The 20,664-nt window shown below is 39.4% G+C and overlaps 2 protein-coding genes across 4 annotated transcripts in view; both read right to left on the bottom strand.

Annotated features, from left to right (window-relative positions):
• The window catches only part of KIAA2026 (KIAA2026 ortholog), a 104,156-nt gene extending 99,425 nt beyond the window's left edge, over positions 1-4,731 (bottom strand). For 2 of the 3 annotated variants that reach the window (XM_036855327.1, XM_036855328.1), the window contains exon 1: positions 3,949-4,561. In XM_036855327.1, coding sequence (XP_036711222.1) covers positions 3,949-4,538 — 590 coding nt within the window. In that variant the 5' untranslated portion in view covers positions 4,539-4,561. Of the gene's footprint in view, positions 1-3,948 lie in introns of all 3 variants that reach the window. The other variant, XM_036855329.1, reaches the window with a different exon arrangement.
• A 2,844-nt stretch (positions 4,732-7,575) lies between these two features.
• On the bottom strand, positions 7,576-19,697 carry RANBP6 (RAN binding protein 6). Its single transcript, XM_036854149.1, is given in 8 exon segments — positions 7,576-9,504; positions 9,507-9,567; positions 9,569-9,697; positions 9,700-10,098; positions 10,100-10,446; positions 10,449-12,234; positions 15,087-15,185; positions 19,476-19,697. Coding segments are annotated over 8 exon segments (3,687 nt in total). The 3' UTR covers positions 7,576-8,860.
• Positions 19,698-20,664: the final 967 nt, after the last annotated feature.

Here is a 20,664-nt window from a genome sequence, read left to right as displayed (position 1 = left end):
TCTGAACAAGAAGCAAATCCAGATTCTATTACCAAAGGGCCCCAATTTTTATATTGACATTAAAAAGACAGAATTACAGAATCCAGTGGGGATGGGGGAGTTGGACTACTAGGGAGTAAGAAGCACCTTGTTAAAATTCCCAATTACTTTCTGGATTTTGATCTTAATTGAGAATAAACACGTCAACAAATTTCAAATTTAACTGAGGAGGAGATTAAAATCCGTGGACAAAATCCATTTGTATTTCAATTACTACTTGTACTTGGAAACCTCTATTTTTAAATTTTTGAGGCTTCATGATGATGCTTTTGTACTCTCATGCCCAACTAAAAAGCAATTACAAAACTAAATAATCTTTAGTTATATTTTAAGAAAGCCTTTTTTTTAACAGCCCATTACATGTACCACTTTTTAACAACTTAATTCAGAAATCAACTATAATTTTAACAAGGATATATAATACTCAAGTTTATTTTCACCAAAATATTATTTTAAATGGCCAAAATTAAAATTTCAAGTTCAGCACTGTTGGGGTCACTGGCGCATCGATGCCTCTTCTATAACTACAAGCTTTTAAAACTACATAGCAATATTCTTAAAGCTTTCAAAAATATTTTAAAATTTAAAAGCTTTCAAAAATATAATTTAAAATTCAGAAGAGGCAAAAATTCTTATTAGACATAACTTCCCAACTATTAAGTACTTTCTATTCATTTCCACTTAGTAGCTGATTTTCTCCCTATTTCTAATGCTAATTGTTATTTCTCTCAGTTGCCCCAAATACATGAATGAGATCCCTTCTAAAATACAACTCTGAGACGAGATATGCTAAGTCTTAGTCCTAGTTCTATCACAAATATTATATATAAAACATATTGCTATATATTACTAATATATATTAAATATGATAAAATTATAAATCTTTTATAGATCATACACATGTAGTCCTATTATAACACCACAAAAGCAAACCAAAAAATTAGAAATTTTAACAGGATAAAACAAAATAGAATATACTAAAGTTGTGATATTTTTCTTCCCTCTCCCCAACAGGTCATCCTGCATACCTCCTAGAAAGCAGACACTACCCTGGAGAGACCATACTGTAGCCAGACGAAGTACCTGTAGTTCCCAGAAACACTATGCTGTTCCATGCCTTGCATTCACTGTAGTTCAGCATTCTGGAATGCCCCTCTCAAACCCTCCAAAAAAAATCCAGAAGCAATCTTCAACTTCTTTAAGAATCAGTTCAAGTATAAACATCTCTATACCTTTTAACTCCATTATAGAATCATCATCTTTTTAAGCATCTGTTTCCCTACTCAACTATACACCACTTAAGAGTAGGGAACTTCTCTTTTGATATCAGGGATCTGAATGTCTAGCTCTGGCAGATACATATTTGTACAATCAACACTCTCATAGCACAGATGAAGAAACTGAGATTTAAGTTATACAATGTGCCCAAGGTACTAATGCCATTGGGTTGCTCTGTAATGATAATGTGGCACCCTCTATATCTAATGTATGTGATTTCTTGCTCACTAAAAGGCTCAGTAGTGTATGGAACAGCTGTAAAATTCTCCTTACAGTAAATTTCAAAATAAGGGTTAATTCAATATCTTACAAACATATACTAGAAGAAAAAAACAGAACAATGATAATACCTAAGTGATTGTTTTTTATTACTAAAACACCATATACCACTTATTTATAAATAAGGTATCTGAGTCACCTATTTGCTGAAAATCATACTCATGTGCCCAGTCTATAGAATATGGTTCTGGAGCATCTATATTTACTAATTGCATACAAAACAGTTATAACCTATGGGTTTCTGAAAGTTGTGCCCACTCAAAGCATTTATTTAGTAATGACTCAGATTGTAGGCTAGGACAGAAAAAGAAATGATTTCCTAGTGTCTACAAGAGTGGTTTGTCAAATCTATTATTTACAAAATGTTTGTATACATCAAATACAAAAAAAGTGAGGAAGTCAAAATTTTAATTATCTCTTTGAGACCATCACATTACTTTTTGCTACTAAACTGCAAGAATTTTCTCTCTCTTGGACTAAGAACATCAGAAATACATTATTATGTTTATAAACAAAAGAATGTTTTAAGTTTAAGTTCTAAGTATGGATTCTATTAGATCATATGGGAATACAGTATTCTGAACATTAGTCACTAGGAATGATTCAAAGCATTCAGAAATTTACCTTTATGTAAAGAGAAATAGTCTCCCTGCTCTTTTGCAGGGCTTAAGAAACACTATTGACAAAATGCTTCTGAAAACACCTGTAATTTATTCAAACCTATAAGCAACTTCTTAGCACTTTGATGCAGCCATTCTCCAGCCTCATTCTAAATACCCGTTTCCAATCTGTAAAACTAGATGCTTGGACTAGAACTCTATGGTTTCTTCCAGGTCTAAAATCTTGTGACATCAATTTGGAAGATATTTTACTACTTAAAAATAATGACGTATGAAAGGACTGTTTCTTATGTGAGTCATAACTGTAAAACACTGTGGAGACAAGAGTAACAAACACACTACACAAATATAATGTCGCTAAATAAAATACTAAAAGTAATATACAAGACAAACTTGGGAATTATTCTACTACCAAATATCCTACATTATGAATGGATTCGAGAAGAGGCCCTAATGAGTCAAGCACTATGTTAACCATTGTTTTCAGTGAAAGAAGTCACTGATAGTCTCAAAACAGCTAGGGAAGCCAGTGACAGATTAGATTATTTTAAAAATTACAGTTATAATCAAGGGACCAAAAAATTAACACGACTTTTCAGAAGCTATTAGATAAAAGCACTAGTACCTTCCCAGTTTCAGATATGAGAATATTCATTTTATTCAGCTATCACTACTAGTATTATAATGATTAAAACTTATCTTGGGCTAACTATATGGGACTGGCACTTTCGACTTTACATTTATTAATGCATTTAATCCTACAGCAACCCATTAATTAGGTACTGTCATTATGCCCATTTTACAGATGAAGAAACTGAGGCCAAAAAAGTAAAGTGACTTGTTCAAGTTCACTTCCACTAGTAAAGAGTCAAACAGCTGGTTCACTTCAAGCACGATTTCCAACAACATTCAATTATTTTTCTATTCCTGAAGAATTTCCGATAGAGAAATTAATTTGGCTCATTATCAATTACCGAATTATAAATTAATACGTTTATTTTAGTAGCCTCCTGTGTTATATTATTTCCTCTTACGAAAAAAAATAATTGACTCTGGATATATGGGTGGAGTATAACCAAGAGCATCGTGCCATCTGAACTGCCTGTGACTTCTGGTAGAATAGATACCAATACCTAAACGTATTAAAAATTTTGTGTTGATGCAAAAATTCAGTCTGCTCAGATGAAGCTGAGAGAAAAGACCAGGAGTACGCCACAGTAACTGTTAACCATTTAATTACACTCTATAAAATCTCCGATGGCCGACTTGAGCAGTAAAATTATTATTTTAACAGTTTGAAACCACCTTTTTACATGAGCCAGAATTAATTTTCTAACGGTATTTCATTCCAAAAACGTTTAGAATTTTCTTGCCAAAACTGCCTAAAAGTTGCAGGTCCAACTTCCATCCCACTTAAACTTTTCCTCTCCCTACTCCTGTAATTCTTCCTACGGGCACCATTTCACTTCTAAAAACTTTACCTGCTCTTCGGCACTCGGGACTCGGCTTCCTTCTCAGCTTCTTCACGTCTGGGCGTCGGGTTCTTTCAGCCCACACCCACCACACCCCTGCGGGCCCCCGCCCAGCGCTGCTCCTCCTCCCGGGGTTCTCCAGCACCGACTCAGCACCTATCAGCGACGCCCCCCGGCCCCTGGCCCAACCCATCCTCGGACACGTGCGAGGGTGTGTTTGTGTCAGCCCGTCAGTCCCGCCAGGGACGGGGCTCACTCACCGAGACAGAAGCGCCAACTTCTGCTCCAGCATCATCTCCAGCTTCTGGCCCTGTTTGGAGATCCAGTGGTCCACTCCATGCAGGCGGTAGCACGTCTCCAGCATCAACCTGAAGTCTGCCACGAACTCGGTGATGCCCCCGTATTGGCCGCTGGCGAACTTCTCCTCCATCTTCAGCAGACACATGCCCTTCCCGGGCTGCTGCCGGAGGGCGCGACTGCCCCGGCCCCCGCTGCGCGGCCCCTCGGCCGCCTCCTCCTCCCCAGTGGCAACGCCCCCCAAGGGCTGCAGGAAGGGGGAGGTGAGGCCTCGGTGCTTCTCCTGCAGAAACTCGCCCAGGATGCGGTAACCCTGCTGCAGCTCGTAGGTCAGCTCCTGCTCCGTGCAGCCACCGCCCCCGACTACCATCGCCTCCTCCTCCTCCTGGTCGTCCGCGTTCTCCCTCGAAGAGGCACTCCTTCCTCGGGCCGGCCCTGAGGCCGGGGCCGCCGCTGCCACCAACTCGTCGTCGTCCTCTTCCTCGGCCGCCGGTGGCGGCCGCTCCTCCTCCCCGGCCGGCTCCATCTCCCCCGGCGTCCCGGGCACGCTCATGCCCCCGGCAGGCCCAGCTTGGGCGGTGTGGAGCGGACGCTCGAGGCGCCGGGGCACCGCGTGAGCGCGGGCCGCTTCCTCAGGGGTCGGCTGCGCCGCGCAGCCCCAGCCGCATCGGGCCTCGCTCTCCTCAGCCGCCCGGCTCGGCTCGGTTGCGCGCGGGGGTCTCGAGCTCGCCGCCGGCGGGGGCGGGGTTACATGGCGCGCGGAGGGGGGGGAGAGAAGAGGAGCCTAGTTGCCCTCCTCTCCCCTCCCCCCGGCGGCGGCGCGCGCGCGGCCCTAGCCTGCCTCACCCCTCCGCGCCCCGCCCGGCTACTCTTCACCCGCCAGGCACGGTTTGGCCTCCGCGGCCTCGGCGCCCCACCCCCTCCCGGGCCGGCTAGAGGGCTGGGAGGGGGCGAGGAGGAAGGGGGGGGGTTTTCTCTAGCCTCCCCGGAGGGGGCCGAAGCACAGGGCCGCCGCGGCTCGGGCTCCTCCTCCTCTCCCTCACACCCCCTCCCGCCCCTGTCTACCTGCGGGGGACCCGGGCAGGAGGAGGTGGCGCGCGGACGGGGCCCGGCGACAACTGTCAGTTAGAAGCCCTGCTGGGCGGGGGCAAGAGAAGGGGGAGGGCACTCAGGCCCCCCCCCTCCTGGTTGGGGCGAGCTGTGGAGAGACGCAAAGAAAGAGGCACCGTCGCGGTCCACGGTGAGCATGCGTAGTACACCACCACCAGCCCGACTTCACGTCCCGCCCCGCTAAGCGAAAGCAAGGACTTAGTCTCAGCTTCAGGCCCTGAGGCCTGGTAGGTTGCGCGGACCAATGATGTCATCAGCTTGTAGCCGACTGTAAGGGGCGGAGCGGAAGAGGGAAGCAAGGCGCCTGCGCAGCTTTGCTTGCCACCCTCTTGAGAGGGGAGGCCGAAAGGGTTTTAAAATGAGGTGCTGCAAGAGGGTATTTCTTTTGCGAGACCCCCTATTAGCGCTAAAAGCTAAAAATTAATCCTGAAGGAGCTTGCTAGATAACCTTCGTCGATGGAAAGTGAATTGTAAGAAGGTATAAAAAGTAAATCCTATCCTGTAAAGTTCTCTTTGCACACTCCCTCCCCCTGTGACTGCCGGTTTTTCAATATAAAACTAGAATTTTGCGAAGTCTAGAAAGGAGGTTGAAGGACTCGACCAACTGAAACATGTTCACATGGAAAAGGAAAGGAGATGATTTGTGGAACTCGAATTTCTCAAACTCCTGTCCCCAGGTCTTAATATCAATTCCTGTTTTGGAAATTAATCCATGTTTTGCGTTAAAGTGAAAAACATTTCCACCCTCTCGATTTTTGACATCTGCTAAGAGTAAAGGAAAGGAATGGGACCTCATTTTTAAAAATCCTTGGGACTGAAAACAGTCTTCAGATATTTCAAATCTAAGCTGTGCAGCATGACCTTACAATCTCACTACACATTTTAAAATTACTGTTTAGGGAATGTCTAAAAAGTGAACTTATCATTCCATTAGTTGTTATATTGCTTGAAGTGAGGAGAAAGGAACTAATGGGTCCTTAAAGCAGTTACTACTATCTTCTCACGTTCTATTTTAAAGATGCACATATTACTTTTTCTCCTTACACAGAACGCTCTTGCTTTAAACCTGGAATTACTTGAATACAAAAATCAAAATTTTAGAAAGCAAGTGGGGACTTCCCTGGCGGTCCAGTGGTTAAGACTCCGCACTTCCACTGCAGTGGGGGTGGGTGGTGGCGCGGGTTCATTCCCGGTCGAGAAACAGATTCCCACATGCCACGCGGCGAGGGTCAAAGAAAAAGGGAAAGCTGTAAAACGAAATGATTGGGATATACTATTATGATTGTTTACCTCCCGTTAGTGTGGACTTTTAAAGCACTGATAAAATTCACAACTTAAAAGCTTTTTTTTGGTCCAGTTATGTTAGACAGCAGCCTTAGGTAAAACAGTTAAGTGGGAACACTTGAGGTTTTAGGGTATTGACACCCCCACCCCCACCACGCACACCCATCATCTAGTTTTCACGGTCTCCTCTCACCTCATCAGACATTTGTGGTGTATTAGGCATTTATAGCATTCTCTCTCCAGAGAGCCCATAGATGTACCTCAGCTCAGGAACAAAGGCAGAGACCAGTCTTACTTCAGGGACTGGCAGCCAAAACTGTCTGAACGTCCCTCATTCCCTTTGACAAAGCCCAAGAATCTGGACCCACCCCACCTCAGCAAATATCACCTCTTTCTCTATAGCCACCAACCCTATTTCATGACTCTCGGATAATATTAGCTTGCATTTATCGAACACTGTGCCACTAAGCACTTTATATTCGTTACCTCCGTTAATTCTCACAATCCTATGAGCTACGTATTATGGCCATTTCACAGATGGAGAATTGTTTAGGTTAAAAAAGTAGTTTGCCAAAATTCAAATCTAGGTCTGTCATACTTCAAAATTCTCCAGGTGCCTAATTCCAAGTCATATAGTAGATTTTCCAGTTCCTCATGTACAAGAGTGTAGGGAATTGCTAGAAATGTTTACCAAGGGCTTCTTAATTAAGGGATACTAATTAAGATAAAGAGGTGCAGGTGAGTAGAAGAAACCTCAGCCATAGGTCATGGAGAGGCCAAATTGACTGAGATCTTAGCTAGTATGAAAGTAGAATCAGGTGCTTGAACTTTTAGAATATAGATAAGTGAGAAGAAAAACTGCCTTTCAATCCCACCATCCAGAGAAAACCTATTACAGTAATATCAATACTTTGTAGTGGGGTTTTTCTATTTATTCATCTATACTTTTAAATTTTATTTTAAATAAACTTAAAATTGTGACTATACTGTACCTAATGTCCTTTTCTTTTTTCTCTCATTAACAATAAATAATTGTAGGGAATGTACAAGAATTGCATATCTAAAATCTCAACTTCATATCTCTGTCCACAATGGCTTAGATGGCCTGCTCATGAACTTGCAGGAGGTGAAACAGAGATTCTAATGTAAAAGGAATTCCAAACCATAAAAAAGAACACAGCAGAAGTACAAACACCAACAGCAATAACAGCTACCATTTATTAAGCACTTCCTAAGTCTTAAATATTTACTAAATACGTTACATAGACAGTACTCATAATAGCCCCAGGAAATCCTGACAGATGTATTTGTTCTTAAATTTTGGATTAATAACTTGCTGAGTAGAAAGGTTTTCTTCTACCCTACAAAAAGCCTGACATTAAAGACCAACATTGCAATTAATATAATTAACCCTAGATTTACAGAACTGTTTTCTTACAATGTATACCTACTGCTAAATAACTGTTCTCAAAGCTGTTTTCTTTTTCTTGTTTAAAGATTAATTTTGCTTCCCTTTCATGATCACAATAGAATTCTCTTTAATGCTACTATATAATCTATTAAGAACTTCTCCAAAATAGAAATCTATTTAAGCCCCACTTTGAATCAGGGCTTCTCTTCTTGTTGAACTGCTTTGCAGGAAAAAATGGCATACATACACAATGCAATATTCTGCTCAAATACATAACACTGATTGACTCCCACAAATATTATTTACTATTTGTCAAACACTGTTACAGTATGCTACACGCTACCAATGTTAGATGTACCAGGATGTGCTTTTCAGTAACCATGGTCCTTAGAGTCCTGGATAACTTGAAAAAAAAGAGACTGGTCTAAGACTTCAAAGTTTTAACTCTCAGCTGGACACTTTGGGAACTAGAATATGGATATATCTCAGTCTCGGGAGGACATTATTAAAAAGTTCATATGTATTATGGAGAAAACTTCCCACATCCATTGTAATATCTCAAATCTCTTTTCCAATTTCAGCATCCTCCCATTACTATGAAAACTAGTATTATCAAGGAGGAATAAGCCTGCCACTATATTCTTCACCCACAATTCCAAAGATGTTTGTCCTGGAAGTTCTCCTATCCCATCTTTGTGAGCTCTTAGCATCTTGTGGTAGGCAGCATGACATCCTGACACCAAGTATACTGCTTGCCCAGCATCAATAATTCAGACAAATAGCAACAATTTATATACTTCACATCAACTAGAGGAAAGGTGACAAACATTTTAAGACAAACATTTTAAGACAACAGAAGCACAGGTTATCACCAAGGTCTGTGTTTAAGAGATAAAACATGCAAGGTAAACAGAGGCTATAACACTGACTAATCCTGGAGAAACATGGGGAAGGCATATAAACTGCTTAGCAGGAAGAGAACAGTTCTCTCGATCATAATGGAATCCACTCACAACACTTGTTCGGAGTTACTTTTATGGTGGATGATATTCAAGTAATATTAAGGTGCTTCAGGCAAAATTTAGCAACTCCTGTAAGGCTTCCTGCTGCTCATCATCAAGCTGGGAAATGCATTCCAACCATAATTCTTCAGAAGTCTGTACCTGACGCACGACATTAGCTAGGCGTTTGGCACAAGGATCTTCATAGTTAATAGTCTCATTCATTTTTCCTTCTGCAATTACACTGATTATTTTTGGAAGATTGGAATTATTTGGACCAAGTACAACTGGGTGGTTACTTTCAATTAAGTCACAGAGAAAACTCAAAGTCTGAATAGCTTCCTCTTTATCCTCATGCAATGGAAGCCATGACAACCAGTGTGGAAGAACTTCATCTACATTTACACAGTTAGGCTTAAACCTCAAAATCTTCCCTACTGCTGAGATACAGTTCTCTGTAGCAATGACATTTTTTTTGGTTTTGGAATTTGCACACTTAATAACTTTTACCAGCAGCGGAACAGCTTCTGAACATAAAGAACGATAATCATCTCCACCAAACTGTGCCATAACACCCAGGCCATAAGCAGCAGCTTGCCTGACTTCAGGGTTGTTGTCTCGCATATTTAGTAGCATTGGCCACCGAAAATATTCTACATATTTAAATGAGGTTGGACTGCAGTGTTCTATGATATCATCAAATATGCACAATCCCACTGTCTGTCTGGCCATGGCCTATTAGAACAAATTAGATTTACAATTAATGGAAGCAGCTGTTTCAAACCACGGTAAAATCTTTTCCTTGTAAGTACTAAATAATGAGTGCAAAATATCTGATACTTTGGTCAGAATATAAACATCAACATTCATCCTCATCTTGCGAGACATTTCAACCTGTTGGTCATATAGTTTTCTTCCTGTCTTTTAACCTGTCTCAGTTCTTGGTTTTTAAAGTGCCCTTCAAGTTTTGCTTTCAGTATTTCTCCCAGTTCTTCCAACTGTTCATCATTGAGGCACCCATCTCCCATTACTTCAATGGACTTTGCAAAAGAATTCATTATTTCTGAGAGTACATCTGTATCAGGTTCAGTCCCAATAGCCTTGATTAAGGGATCACATATGAATTGCCACATCTGTGCAAGATACTCTGGGCCACGAATTCTTGCACATTCCAGGAGAAAAGGCATGGACTCTGCTGCTGCCACTCGAACATTGTCATGGAAATAAAATTTCAGTAAAGGAACCATCAGTTTTACAACTTGTTCTGTATACTCCACGAATCCTTCCCTTAGCTCCTTAGCAAATATAAACCAACATCTGGCAAGCAGTTGCTTTTGCTTCAAGCCCTGAAGTCTTAATTCCAAAACTCTGCTGGTCTCCAAGATTTACAAATTGCCATCCATCATCATCACTCATATTCTCCACGTCTTGTGTGTCCAAGAGAGCAACGTCAGGTTTAGCTGAAGCAATCTTAATAAGAGGCTCAATAACCAGTGGAAGGTACTGTTGAAAAATCATTTCCAAGGATTTTACACATTCTCTGGCCCACGCTGAAACGATGTAAGAGGTCTGAGGGTCATCATCTTCCATATTATTTAAGTCTGGATTGTTTTTTAACAACAGTTGGCAATCACATTTGATTACATCCTTGCATAAATTTTTTCCTTCCCAACAGCAAGACCAACATGGCTAATGCATTCGATAGTTTTTCCTTTCAGAAGTTTGAGTTCCTTTTGAACAGCAAGCTCAACAATATGCTTTAGTGAGGGCATAAATATATCATAGTATGGAACAAATTTTTCTTCTATTGTATCTGCAACTGAGGCAATGGTTGTCACAAGCTGTTCCAAGGCCAACTTAGTTCCATTGCGAATCAACTCTTGAAGTTTAATCACCAAGATGGAATGTAGATTTCTCACCATACTATCCAAATGTAGAACTAGCAATGATTTGGGGCAATCTTCAATAAAAATAATAAGCGCAGAAGCTGCATGTGACTGCACACGCTGATTACCTTGATTTTCCATGGTACGCAACAGAGCTGCAATCACCGTTTCATGGAATTTCTTTTGGAAGTTAGGTGCAAAATCTGTAGCCATCTGTCCAAGTGTAGTACAGGCTGCAGCCCTCACCCTTGGATGAGGATCCTGAAGAAAAAGCAAAACAGAGTTAACTGTTTCGTCTAGAATTGATTCCATTTGCTGATGGCATCCTTCTCCAATAGCAGATAAGGCCATTAATCCAGCATGTCGATATTTCCAGTCAGGGCTCTGAAGCATCTGCATGATATGCTCCTTAGTCATTGGTAAAACAAGTTTTCCACCGAGCCCACAAGCCAGTCTGTCTAGTGCACTCTCAGCAGCAACTGCATTGCTGTCAAAATCATCTTCTTCCATTTCATCAGCATTTACCCAGTCCTCATCATCTTGTAGATCAACCATCATTGCCAATATATGAGGAACTGCCTGTGCAATAATATTTGTATGTTTTTTCAACATTGGGGTTGCAGTTTCAGACAAGGTCACTATTACTTCAAGAGCCAGCTGGCGTTGCAGATTACTAAGTCTAGAGTCTCCACATAACTTTAGACTCAATTGCAGAGTATCTTCTAAATAAGGACCCAAATATTTAGGTACAGTATCTGCAATCTCAACAAGGGATTCTAGCACTGAATCATCATCCTGGTAGCATGAATCATTCACAGCCTGTAAGATTCCAGGAAGCAAGTCTGCAAAGTCTTTGAAAAGAGCAATATTATTCTCATTAGCAAGTACAAATGCAGCTGCAGCTCTAGCAGATAATGTCCTGATTGCTGGATGTTCTTGATCTTGAATACACTGGTCCAACAACCGTTTTATGATATCCAAATCGTGCCGATCTTGGGTCCCAAAAATCCCAGGAAAGTGCCAGAAAACGTGAAGTGCAACTTCCCACAGAACCACATTTTTAGAGTAGATTGAATCAACAAGGAACTTCAGACCTTCGGGCCAGTGGTTAGTGCCATCCTCATCTATCAAATTCCTGGCCAGCACTGCAAAAATATCACAAAGTTTTTTCCTCATACTAGCATGGGTTTCTAACTTAACAGCCAGTATCAGTTCAATCTTGACGTCCCTCTGAACATCAGAAGGCAGATTTGGATAGACTTCCTCAAACCCAGAGGACAAAAGCCGTCGTAGCAGGGCGGCAGCCATTTGTCTCACCTCATAACCTGCTCTTCTATTTCTGACGGCATCTAAGAGGAATGTAGTCTTACACAGACCTGGGATATTTTCATAGATTTCCTCTGCTTGCCTCCGCACCATACAGCTTGGATTGATGAGGTTCTTCAGAAGCTGGTAAAACTCTTGCTTTCCCGACACGGTCGCCGGTACTCCGGCAGACCCGCACCGCCGCCATCGCGTTCTGTCAAAGCGAACCGCGACGGGGCAGGAGGGCGGGGTCTGCGGCTCGAAGCAGTGACGTCAACGAGGCGCCGGCGGGGATGGGCGGGAGCGCTTCTTTCCTCCCCTGCCTGGCCCTCGGTCTGGGCTCTGGGAAGGTGGGAGCGAGGGTCGCTCTCCATCTGTTTTCCAATCAGATTAAAATTGTACCTACGAGGAGAAAGAAAATGAAAGAAAAGTTGATATTGATTGTATTAGAATGGGATTATGGATGATTCTTTTGCCTTAATTTCTAAACTATCTCTATTGTTGTTACACTGATAATTTTAAAGCAGAGAGTACTCCTTGAAAAGCCGCTAAGTGAAAGAAGACGATCACAAAAGGCCACATGGTTGTATATTCCCTTTATATGAAAGGTCTTAAATGAGGAAAATCCATACAGAAAGTAGATTAGTGTTTGGCAATGGCTAGGGGAAGGGAGATAGAGAATGACGGCTGTCAGGGGGGTTCTTTCTGGGTGATGAAAATATTGTAGAATTGATTGTGGTGATAGTTGCACAACTCTGTGATTATACTCAAAACTATTGAATTGTACAATTTAGATTGGTGAATTGTACGGTATGTGAATAATACCTCAATGAAGCTGTTCATCAAATAAGTACAATAAAAGATAAAGACAATGATTACTACCCCACTATTACGTGCGCAGACTCAGGTGTGTGTCGGAATCACTTGGCCTGTGGATTATAATAAAGAATGAGAAAGACAACTGAGTAAAGCATGATGAAAAGTGACCTGGGCTAGTAATCAGGAGACTAGAATCCTGGTCTTGTCTCTAAACTGATTTTGTATCCCTGGTCATGTCACTCAAGATTTTCTTTGCAAACTGTAAAATGCCTTCACAGTTTTTCTTTTAGTAGGAAGCTGCTGAGATTATTCTAAGAAATAAATGCCCCCGAGGCTAAATATTGTTTCTTTAATTCAAGCAGGTGTGTCAATCAAAAACAATGATCATTCCTCTAACAATGATTAGATCTTACTTTTGTACTGGCACCTTGCCATTCTGTCATTTTGACCATTATACAGGTTTGCAAGGTTGGTAAGATAGGTATAATACTAATTTTAGGTGAGAAATGGAAACTCAGGGCTGACTTTTGATGGATGAATCTTTATTAACTATTTGAAGAAAGAGAAGTTTCTAAGTAAAGGGAAGAGCTGTGTTCAAATGCAGAATGGTCTGAGAGCCTAGTGTGATGAGTTCTGTCAGTATTTTTTGCTGGAGCATTGGGTATGGGACTTGAGGGTCTTGGGGATGACATAGGAGGCAGGAAAGAGGAAGACAAGAGTTATATAGAGGCCAGATCATGAAGAGTCTTATATTCCATGTTAAGAAATTTGGCTTTTTTTCCCCCCTAAAGGTAAAGAGGAGCCTTTTAAGGATTTACTCAAGGGCTGTGAATAAGCCATTTTAAGAAAGATACTTTGATGGCAATGCAAAAACTGACGTGTGAAGACTGGAGGCATTTAGGAGGCCAATAACCTAGTTCAATTACGCTGAAAGCCTAAATCACAGCAGTGGTGGAGGGAAAGAAAAGAGGGCAAGGCTTGCAGGTCTTAAGAAGTCATATCAATAGCACCATAGAGGGGAAGGAGAAGCCTAGGAAATCTCCCCAAGTTTTGGCCTGGGCATCTTGTTGGAGGTGCTGCAATTTACCTATTGCTTCACCTACACATGTATAAAGAACAGAATTAATGCAGACCAAAAGACTGCTAACTCTTTCTGGAGGAAAAAGAGGCTTCCCTAAGAAGGTGAGTCCCCAAATCCATTTTGTTCTCTAGTTGCTCCCACACTCTATGGTGATGCTCATTGTTACAACAGTAAGAGTTAAACTGAATCCATTTTAGGAAAAATATTTATGTTCTTTTATTTTAGAAAAACATACACAGATTTAAAATCTTAAGGTACTTCCTCTCTGGATTGCATAATTCTATTCTATTTACCTTTTGCATTGTTACTTCCCTTTTTCCCCCCCTAAGAAGCACACATAATAACCAAGATTTCAAGACTGGACTTGAAGACTTGGTTACAGTTGAACAACTTTATGAAATTTTGTAATTAAAATTGGCTTTTAAAATAGTTTGCACTGTTGAGAGGCCATTTAAGAATGTTTCCATAAAGTGACTCAACAGCAGACAATTCGAGTGTTTATTAGCAGCTTACTACATGAAGAAAGTGCAAAATAAGTTGCAAATTTCTTCCAAGATCTGAGAGATTTAGAGTCAAATGAGGGGGGTAGAATTAAATTGGACATAGGGGGTAGAATTAAATTGGACATACTTGACATTTTTCAAGCATAATCCAGAATAAGTAAAAATACAGAAAACAAAAAATACTATGAAGGCTCCTACCGACCTAAGATGGAACAATATGAATATCAAAAAGAATAATGCCTTCGATGAATTAAAAAAACTTTAAATATATCAACAAAAGTTCTGAGTTTCTAATACTAACAAAAGCCACCAACGCATTGATCATCTTTGGAGGATGCTAAGTCACCAACTGAAAATTGATAAAGAGGAATAATCAAGATTTTTCCTGCCTTTTCTGTACAAACTGTATTTCAGGATAACCAAATAGTTATCCACTTCTTCTTGATAGAATTCCAGATAAAAAGAGCACAAAAATGCTAAAATCAGAAAATTGCTGTGTTGTCACCCCAAATGAAATAATGAATGTAGGTAACAGTAACCAATGGATGCTAAAACCATTAAATGAAACATTGACTGGGAATTTAATAATAGAGGGATAAGGATGAAACCACCTGAAGTTCCTGATTAATCTTAATATTCTTAAAAGTGGGATAAACCAGAAGTGTCATTTACGTGTTTGTCTTTCGGCTTCACATTCATACTTTCTCTAATTTGTTCTCTGATTCTGAGGTATAGGCCTCTGGAAGCAAAATTTCTCCTTTCTCAGCTGGGTCCCTGATCATTTCCACCAATAGGAGCTGCTAGAGATTGGAGGATAGAAAAGGGACAGAAAAGAGATTGATCCTTCTTGTTTTTCCTTTTCTTGTCTGGATTGCCCCAGCAGTGGCCCTTCCTCCTGGTGACAGCAATTTCCTCCCTCTTGCAGCCCAATCTCTTCTCTCTGCAGATATACCCACAGTAGCCTGGGGGCACTCCTTCCTCAGAGGTTTCAGCCATAGCTCTGAACTCAAAGATACCAGTTCTGTTTTGTTCCTTCAGCTTTAGGGATGGTAGCAGGTCCTTCAGTTACCATCTTTTGATTACCTCAGTGCTATTTATTCACTCCTTCAGGTCTCTCACACCTTTGTAACCAATCTCTTAAATCTCCTCTTGAAGTACTTAGTGTGGTTTCTATTTTCCCACCTGGAACTTGACTCATTCATATACCAGGCATTAAGTGATGCAAAAACTGCAAAGTATTTTTATCTTAAATCAGGTTTATTAAGGTATAACTCATGTGCAATAAAATTCACCAATTATAAGTGTTTAATTAGGTAAGTTTTGACAGTCAAGTGACTATGACCACAATCATATATAGAATATTTTCATTACCCCAAAAAGATTCTTTGGGTCCCTCAGTAGACAATCTCCTTTCCGCACCCCTGGCTCTAAGCAACTACTAATCCGATTTCTCTTGCTATAGCTTTGTCTCTTCTAGAATTTCATATAAATGGAATTATTCAGTATGAAGCTTTTTGTGTCTGGCTGCTTTTACTTAGCACAATGCTTCTGACATTCGTCCACTCTGTTGCATGTTTGTTCCTTTTTATTCCATCATATGAATACACCACAATTTGTTTATGCATTCACCAATCAACAGACATTTGGGTTGTTCCCAGTTTTAGGCTATTATGAATAAAGCTCCTATGAATATATGAGTACAAGTTTTTGTGGGAAAATATGTTTTCATGTCTCTCAACAAATACTAGGAGTGAAATGGCTTGGTCAAATAGCAAGTGTAGGTTTATAAGAAACTGTCAAATGCTTTCCAAAGTGGATGTACTATTTTGCATTCTGACTGAAACATATGAAAATGCCATTAGCTCCACATCCTTGTCAGCATGTGGGATTATCAGTCTTTTAAGGTTTAGTCATTCCAGTGAGCATGTCTTGGTATCTGATTGTGATTTTAGTTTGCATTTCCCTAAATACTAACAGTGTGGATTATCTTTTCATGTGTTTATTTGCCATTTGTGTATCTTCTTTGGTGAGGTCTTTGTTCAAATCTTTGGCCCATTTTTCAAAAAATCTAATTTTTTTGTCCTCTTGCTATTGAGTTTCAAAAGCTCTTTAAATATTCTGGATACTAGTCCCTTATCAGATATATGCTTTCAAATATTTTCTCCTTTTCTTTTTCTTAACCATGCTTTTTGAAAATCAAAAGTTATTAATTATATTTAAGTTCAATTTATCATTTAAAAACTTTTAAGGTTTCTGCTTTTTATGTCCTATTTAAGAAATCTTTACCCAACTCAGGTTCACAAATATTTCCTCTAATGTTTTCTTCTATAAGTTTTATAGTTTTAAGTTTAAAGATTTTACATTTAGATCTAGGATCTATTTCAAGTTGATTTTTGTATATGGTATGAGGCATGGGCAGAAGTTCATTTCTTTTTGCATATGAGTTTATAGTTGTTCCACTTTTATCCCACTGATTTGCCATCTTTGTTGAATATTAATTGACCATATACATGTAGTCTTATTTCTGAATCTTCTATTCTGTTCTATTAATCTATATGTGTATCCTTATTCCAATGCCGCACTGACTGTATTGATTACTATAGCTTTACAATAAATCTTGAACCCAAGTAGTTATAGTCAGTGATTCTAAAGATCACTGAACACTGTAATTTTTAGAAAGTACTCTCTAGCCTTTAGTAAGTTTAAGATATTTTTAACCTAATTAAAGTCCATACATATTTGTGAATTTGAGTATAATTGGGTACTTTTTGCAATCTATACACATTGTGCATTTAAAAATTAAATAACAGACCAGAAAAAATGAAAAACAAATTTCTTCTTTATTTGTTTTCAATGTAAACTTATTGATTTAGAATAATACCTCAACTTTTTCACCCAGATCATCTCCCTCCCCTCCAAAAAATAGCTGAGGAGAAAGGTATTTCTGACACTTTGGGCTGTAACCTGAAGCAGCTTATGTTTTAACTTAAAATTTGAATGTAAATATGATGTTCCAGTTGCTAATATTTTCAAGTTTTTTCATATGAAATTGTTTTCTCTCTAAGCTTTCCATTTCCTTCATTTATTCAAAAAATATTTAATGAGTACCTACTATGTTCCAGGCACTGTGCTGGGACACTGGGGATACAATAGTGAATAAAACAGAATGCCTACCTTCATGAAGTTTACAATCTACTTTGGAACTCCTTAGCTCAGGCCAGGAGGACCAGCCATGTTTAACCTGTGGTTTTATGGATTTCTCAGCATATTACCCCTTACGTCCAAGTATATGAGAAGCACAGTAGTAAAACACTGTTATCATCTTTAAGAATTGCATGGCAATAATTCAGAATATTAAAAGTTGAATAAAAACATCATGAATTGGAGAGAACAGAAAACTCACTATGTGAGTACTGAACTTGCTTCTTTACCAGATGGTTGAAAATATGTACATTAGTACTTGCAGGTATTAACTGATTTAATTTCATAACAAATAAAGGAGGATACAGATAGGTTAAAAAAATTTTAAATACAGATTAAATAACTGAGAGGAAAGTTATAATAATGATGGAGGATATCAACCATCCAGACATTTCATGTCATTTTGTTCTCCTAAAATTAGAATGTTTGGTTCCAACTCCCAGGGTTAGACAGAGCCCAGTAGAAACAATGCCCAGGGCAGAAGTGGTGAAGAATGAGAAAAGAACCAAAGTAGGAATCAGACTGGGCCCCACTACTCCAAACAATTAATTATAAACTATATTAGCTGTAATTTTAATAAAAAAGACCAAGCAGACATAGTAAACTAAACATATTATCTTACAAAGATAAAACACTCAGAAGAGTGTCTCTTTTATACTGCTACTACTACTACTATTACGGTTATAAGAATGAAAATATATCTGATTAATTAGAGACAATATTTTGTACAGTTTCTTGTATAATAGGCAAAATATAAATTATAAAAAGGACCTGTCCCACTGCGTAGTATACTTGGTAAAATCATCTTGAAAGATGACAAAACATTTTTATCTGCATTTTCAGTTGGTGTGAGAGGTAATCCTGACTTTTTAAGTAAGTTTCAGAAGTTGTACAGTCAGGAAGAAGTAATAATAATAATGATATAATAAAGAATAAATATTTTTCCATTGAATTAGAACTCTTGTTAGTGTAAAACTGTCATTAGTGTACTCATCTTTTTAGTAGCCATTATAACATTTTGCGTACTTTATCACTGTGTGTCTACTTTTAAAAGATTTATGAAAATCTGATATATTAGAATTATGAAGAGTCTAATTGGTTAAACTTATGCTAGGGTGACCAACCATCCTGGTCTGCCTAGGACTGGGGTTTCTTGGAATGAGGAGTTTCAGTTCCGGGACAGTCCCAGGCAAAGTGGAACAGTTTGCGTAACTTTCAATCACTTTTTAAGTATTGGAAAAATATCATTTGTAAAAAGTCATTAACTATAAAGGTTAAATTAGATTCAAGTTAAGCACTTTTGATAATAATCCTTTATAAGTGATGCTATGTACTTCATATGCATTTCATTAAGTATACATAATGTTTGGTTGTCCTACAGTTATTGTTACTAAGCTTTAAGTAGTGACTGCCTGATCTCTCCATTTTGTTTTTCCCGTTGAGACAAATAAGTTATCTTTGGGGTAATACTTTGACAACCTTCAAACTCTCCTTGCCTAAATCAGATATTTCATCAGGAGTGGGGAAAAGGTAACTATTCTTCTAATTCCATCATTTCTTCTATGTTTGTAAGCTGGCATTTTTCTGTAATAAAGAGCTCTCTCTCATGACCTGAGGCTATTTGGCAACTGTGAAGGAGTGCTTAATTCTTTCTCATTAATGATCAATTTTCAGAGTAGGGAGGTGAGTAATAGCCACCTCCAATCATGACAAATACAGTTGGTTTGTTATGTTTTGTTTGGCTTCTCTTTTTTGAATTGTCAAGAGCTGTGAAGAATCTGAGATTTTACGCTACTTCAAAGCTAACAGGTTAGCCTGCCATAGTTTCATGGATGATAGTAAAAGATATGAGACTCTGCATCAGAGACAAAAGATAATTTGTTACTCACGGCAACAGCAGCAGTCAGAGTATCAGCATTTTTCACTGGTTCCCAACTCCCAATTCCTACAGCATGATGCAAAGAGGGATAGATGCCAGCTATACACATCAAGGACTGTGTTACAGGAGGGAAACGCTGAGTTTTAATTACAAATCTTTTATAACGGGCAGTAAAGCTGACTGCTTTTTCTCCAGGGGGAGACATTATCTTTTTATTCTGGTTAGTAATCATGCTTGCCCTTTGCTCCAGAGGGAGACATTATCTCTGTCTTCCAAGGCTATTCACTACACAAGCATACTTAATAATATAGTCCAGAATGTCTTTGCTCACAAGATGTGCAGAAATATGAGAGACCATGGGTATAGTTATGTGCTGGTTGTTCTCCATTGCTCCTCTCCCTCCTTACATTCTCTGCCCTTTTCTGTAGTCCAGGAGGCTGACATCTACAGACTGCATCACTCAGGCTCCCTTTCTCTCTGTCTTCTGGTTGAATTGGCTTATGAGAGGCATTAGCAAGAGATTGGGAAGAGGTGGGGTAGGGTATTTAGTCCCCATCTCTCTGCCCTGTTCTCGCCCCACCTTGAGGCAGTCCTGGTACAGGCTGCATTCTACTGATACAATTCTTATAAGGAGGCCCTTTTTTCCAGGCTGCAAACTCTCTGTAGGTTCATTCTCTCCCATATCCCCTTTAGGCCTAAATATGGTAAAAGTGTATAAATGTTCCTAGACCCTGTGCTTTGTTATGTTCTCTTAACCTTGCCCACATTTTTGTAAACAATCCTTTCAGCACACTCTCTTCAGTAACACTTTCTAAATATGTTTTCTGTTTCCTGCCAAGATCTTGATAAGAACTCAGAGATTCAATTAATTTTAAAAGAGAAAAAAACTAAAATTAATAAAACCAAGGATTAGAAAGGTAGTTTAACAAAAAAAGAGACTTTTAAATTAAATTAAATTAAATTAAATTTTATTTTGGCCATGCCACGCAGCTTGTGGGATCTTAGTTGCCCAATCAGGGATTGAACCTGGGCCCTGGTAGTGAAAGTGTGGCATCCTAACCACTGGACTGCCAGGGAATTCCCAAAAAGAGATTTTAAAACATGAAAATATTATTATCCTCAACATGCTAATTCATGCAAATATATTTATACAAAAATATAAGATCAAAACCAATAAAATCCTTTTAGAATAATTTATA

The sequence above is a fragment of the Balaenoptera musculus genome, chromosome 6 (assembly GCF_009873245.2).
Source record: "Balaenoptera musculus isolate JJ_BM4_2016_0621 chromosome 6, mBalMus1.pri.v3, whole genome shotgun sequence".
Lineage (NCBI taxonomy): Eukaryota > Metazoa > Chordata > Mammalia > Artiodactyla > Balaenopteridae > Balaenoptera > Balaenoptera musculus.
The sequence above is the reverse complement of the archived record's forward strand: the minus strand, read 5'-3'. Positions and strand labels throughout refer to the sequence as shown.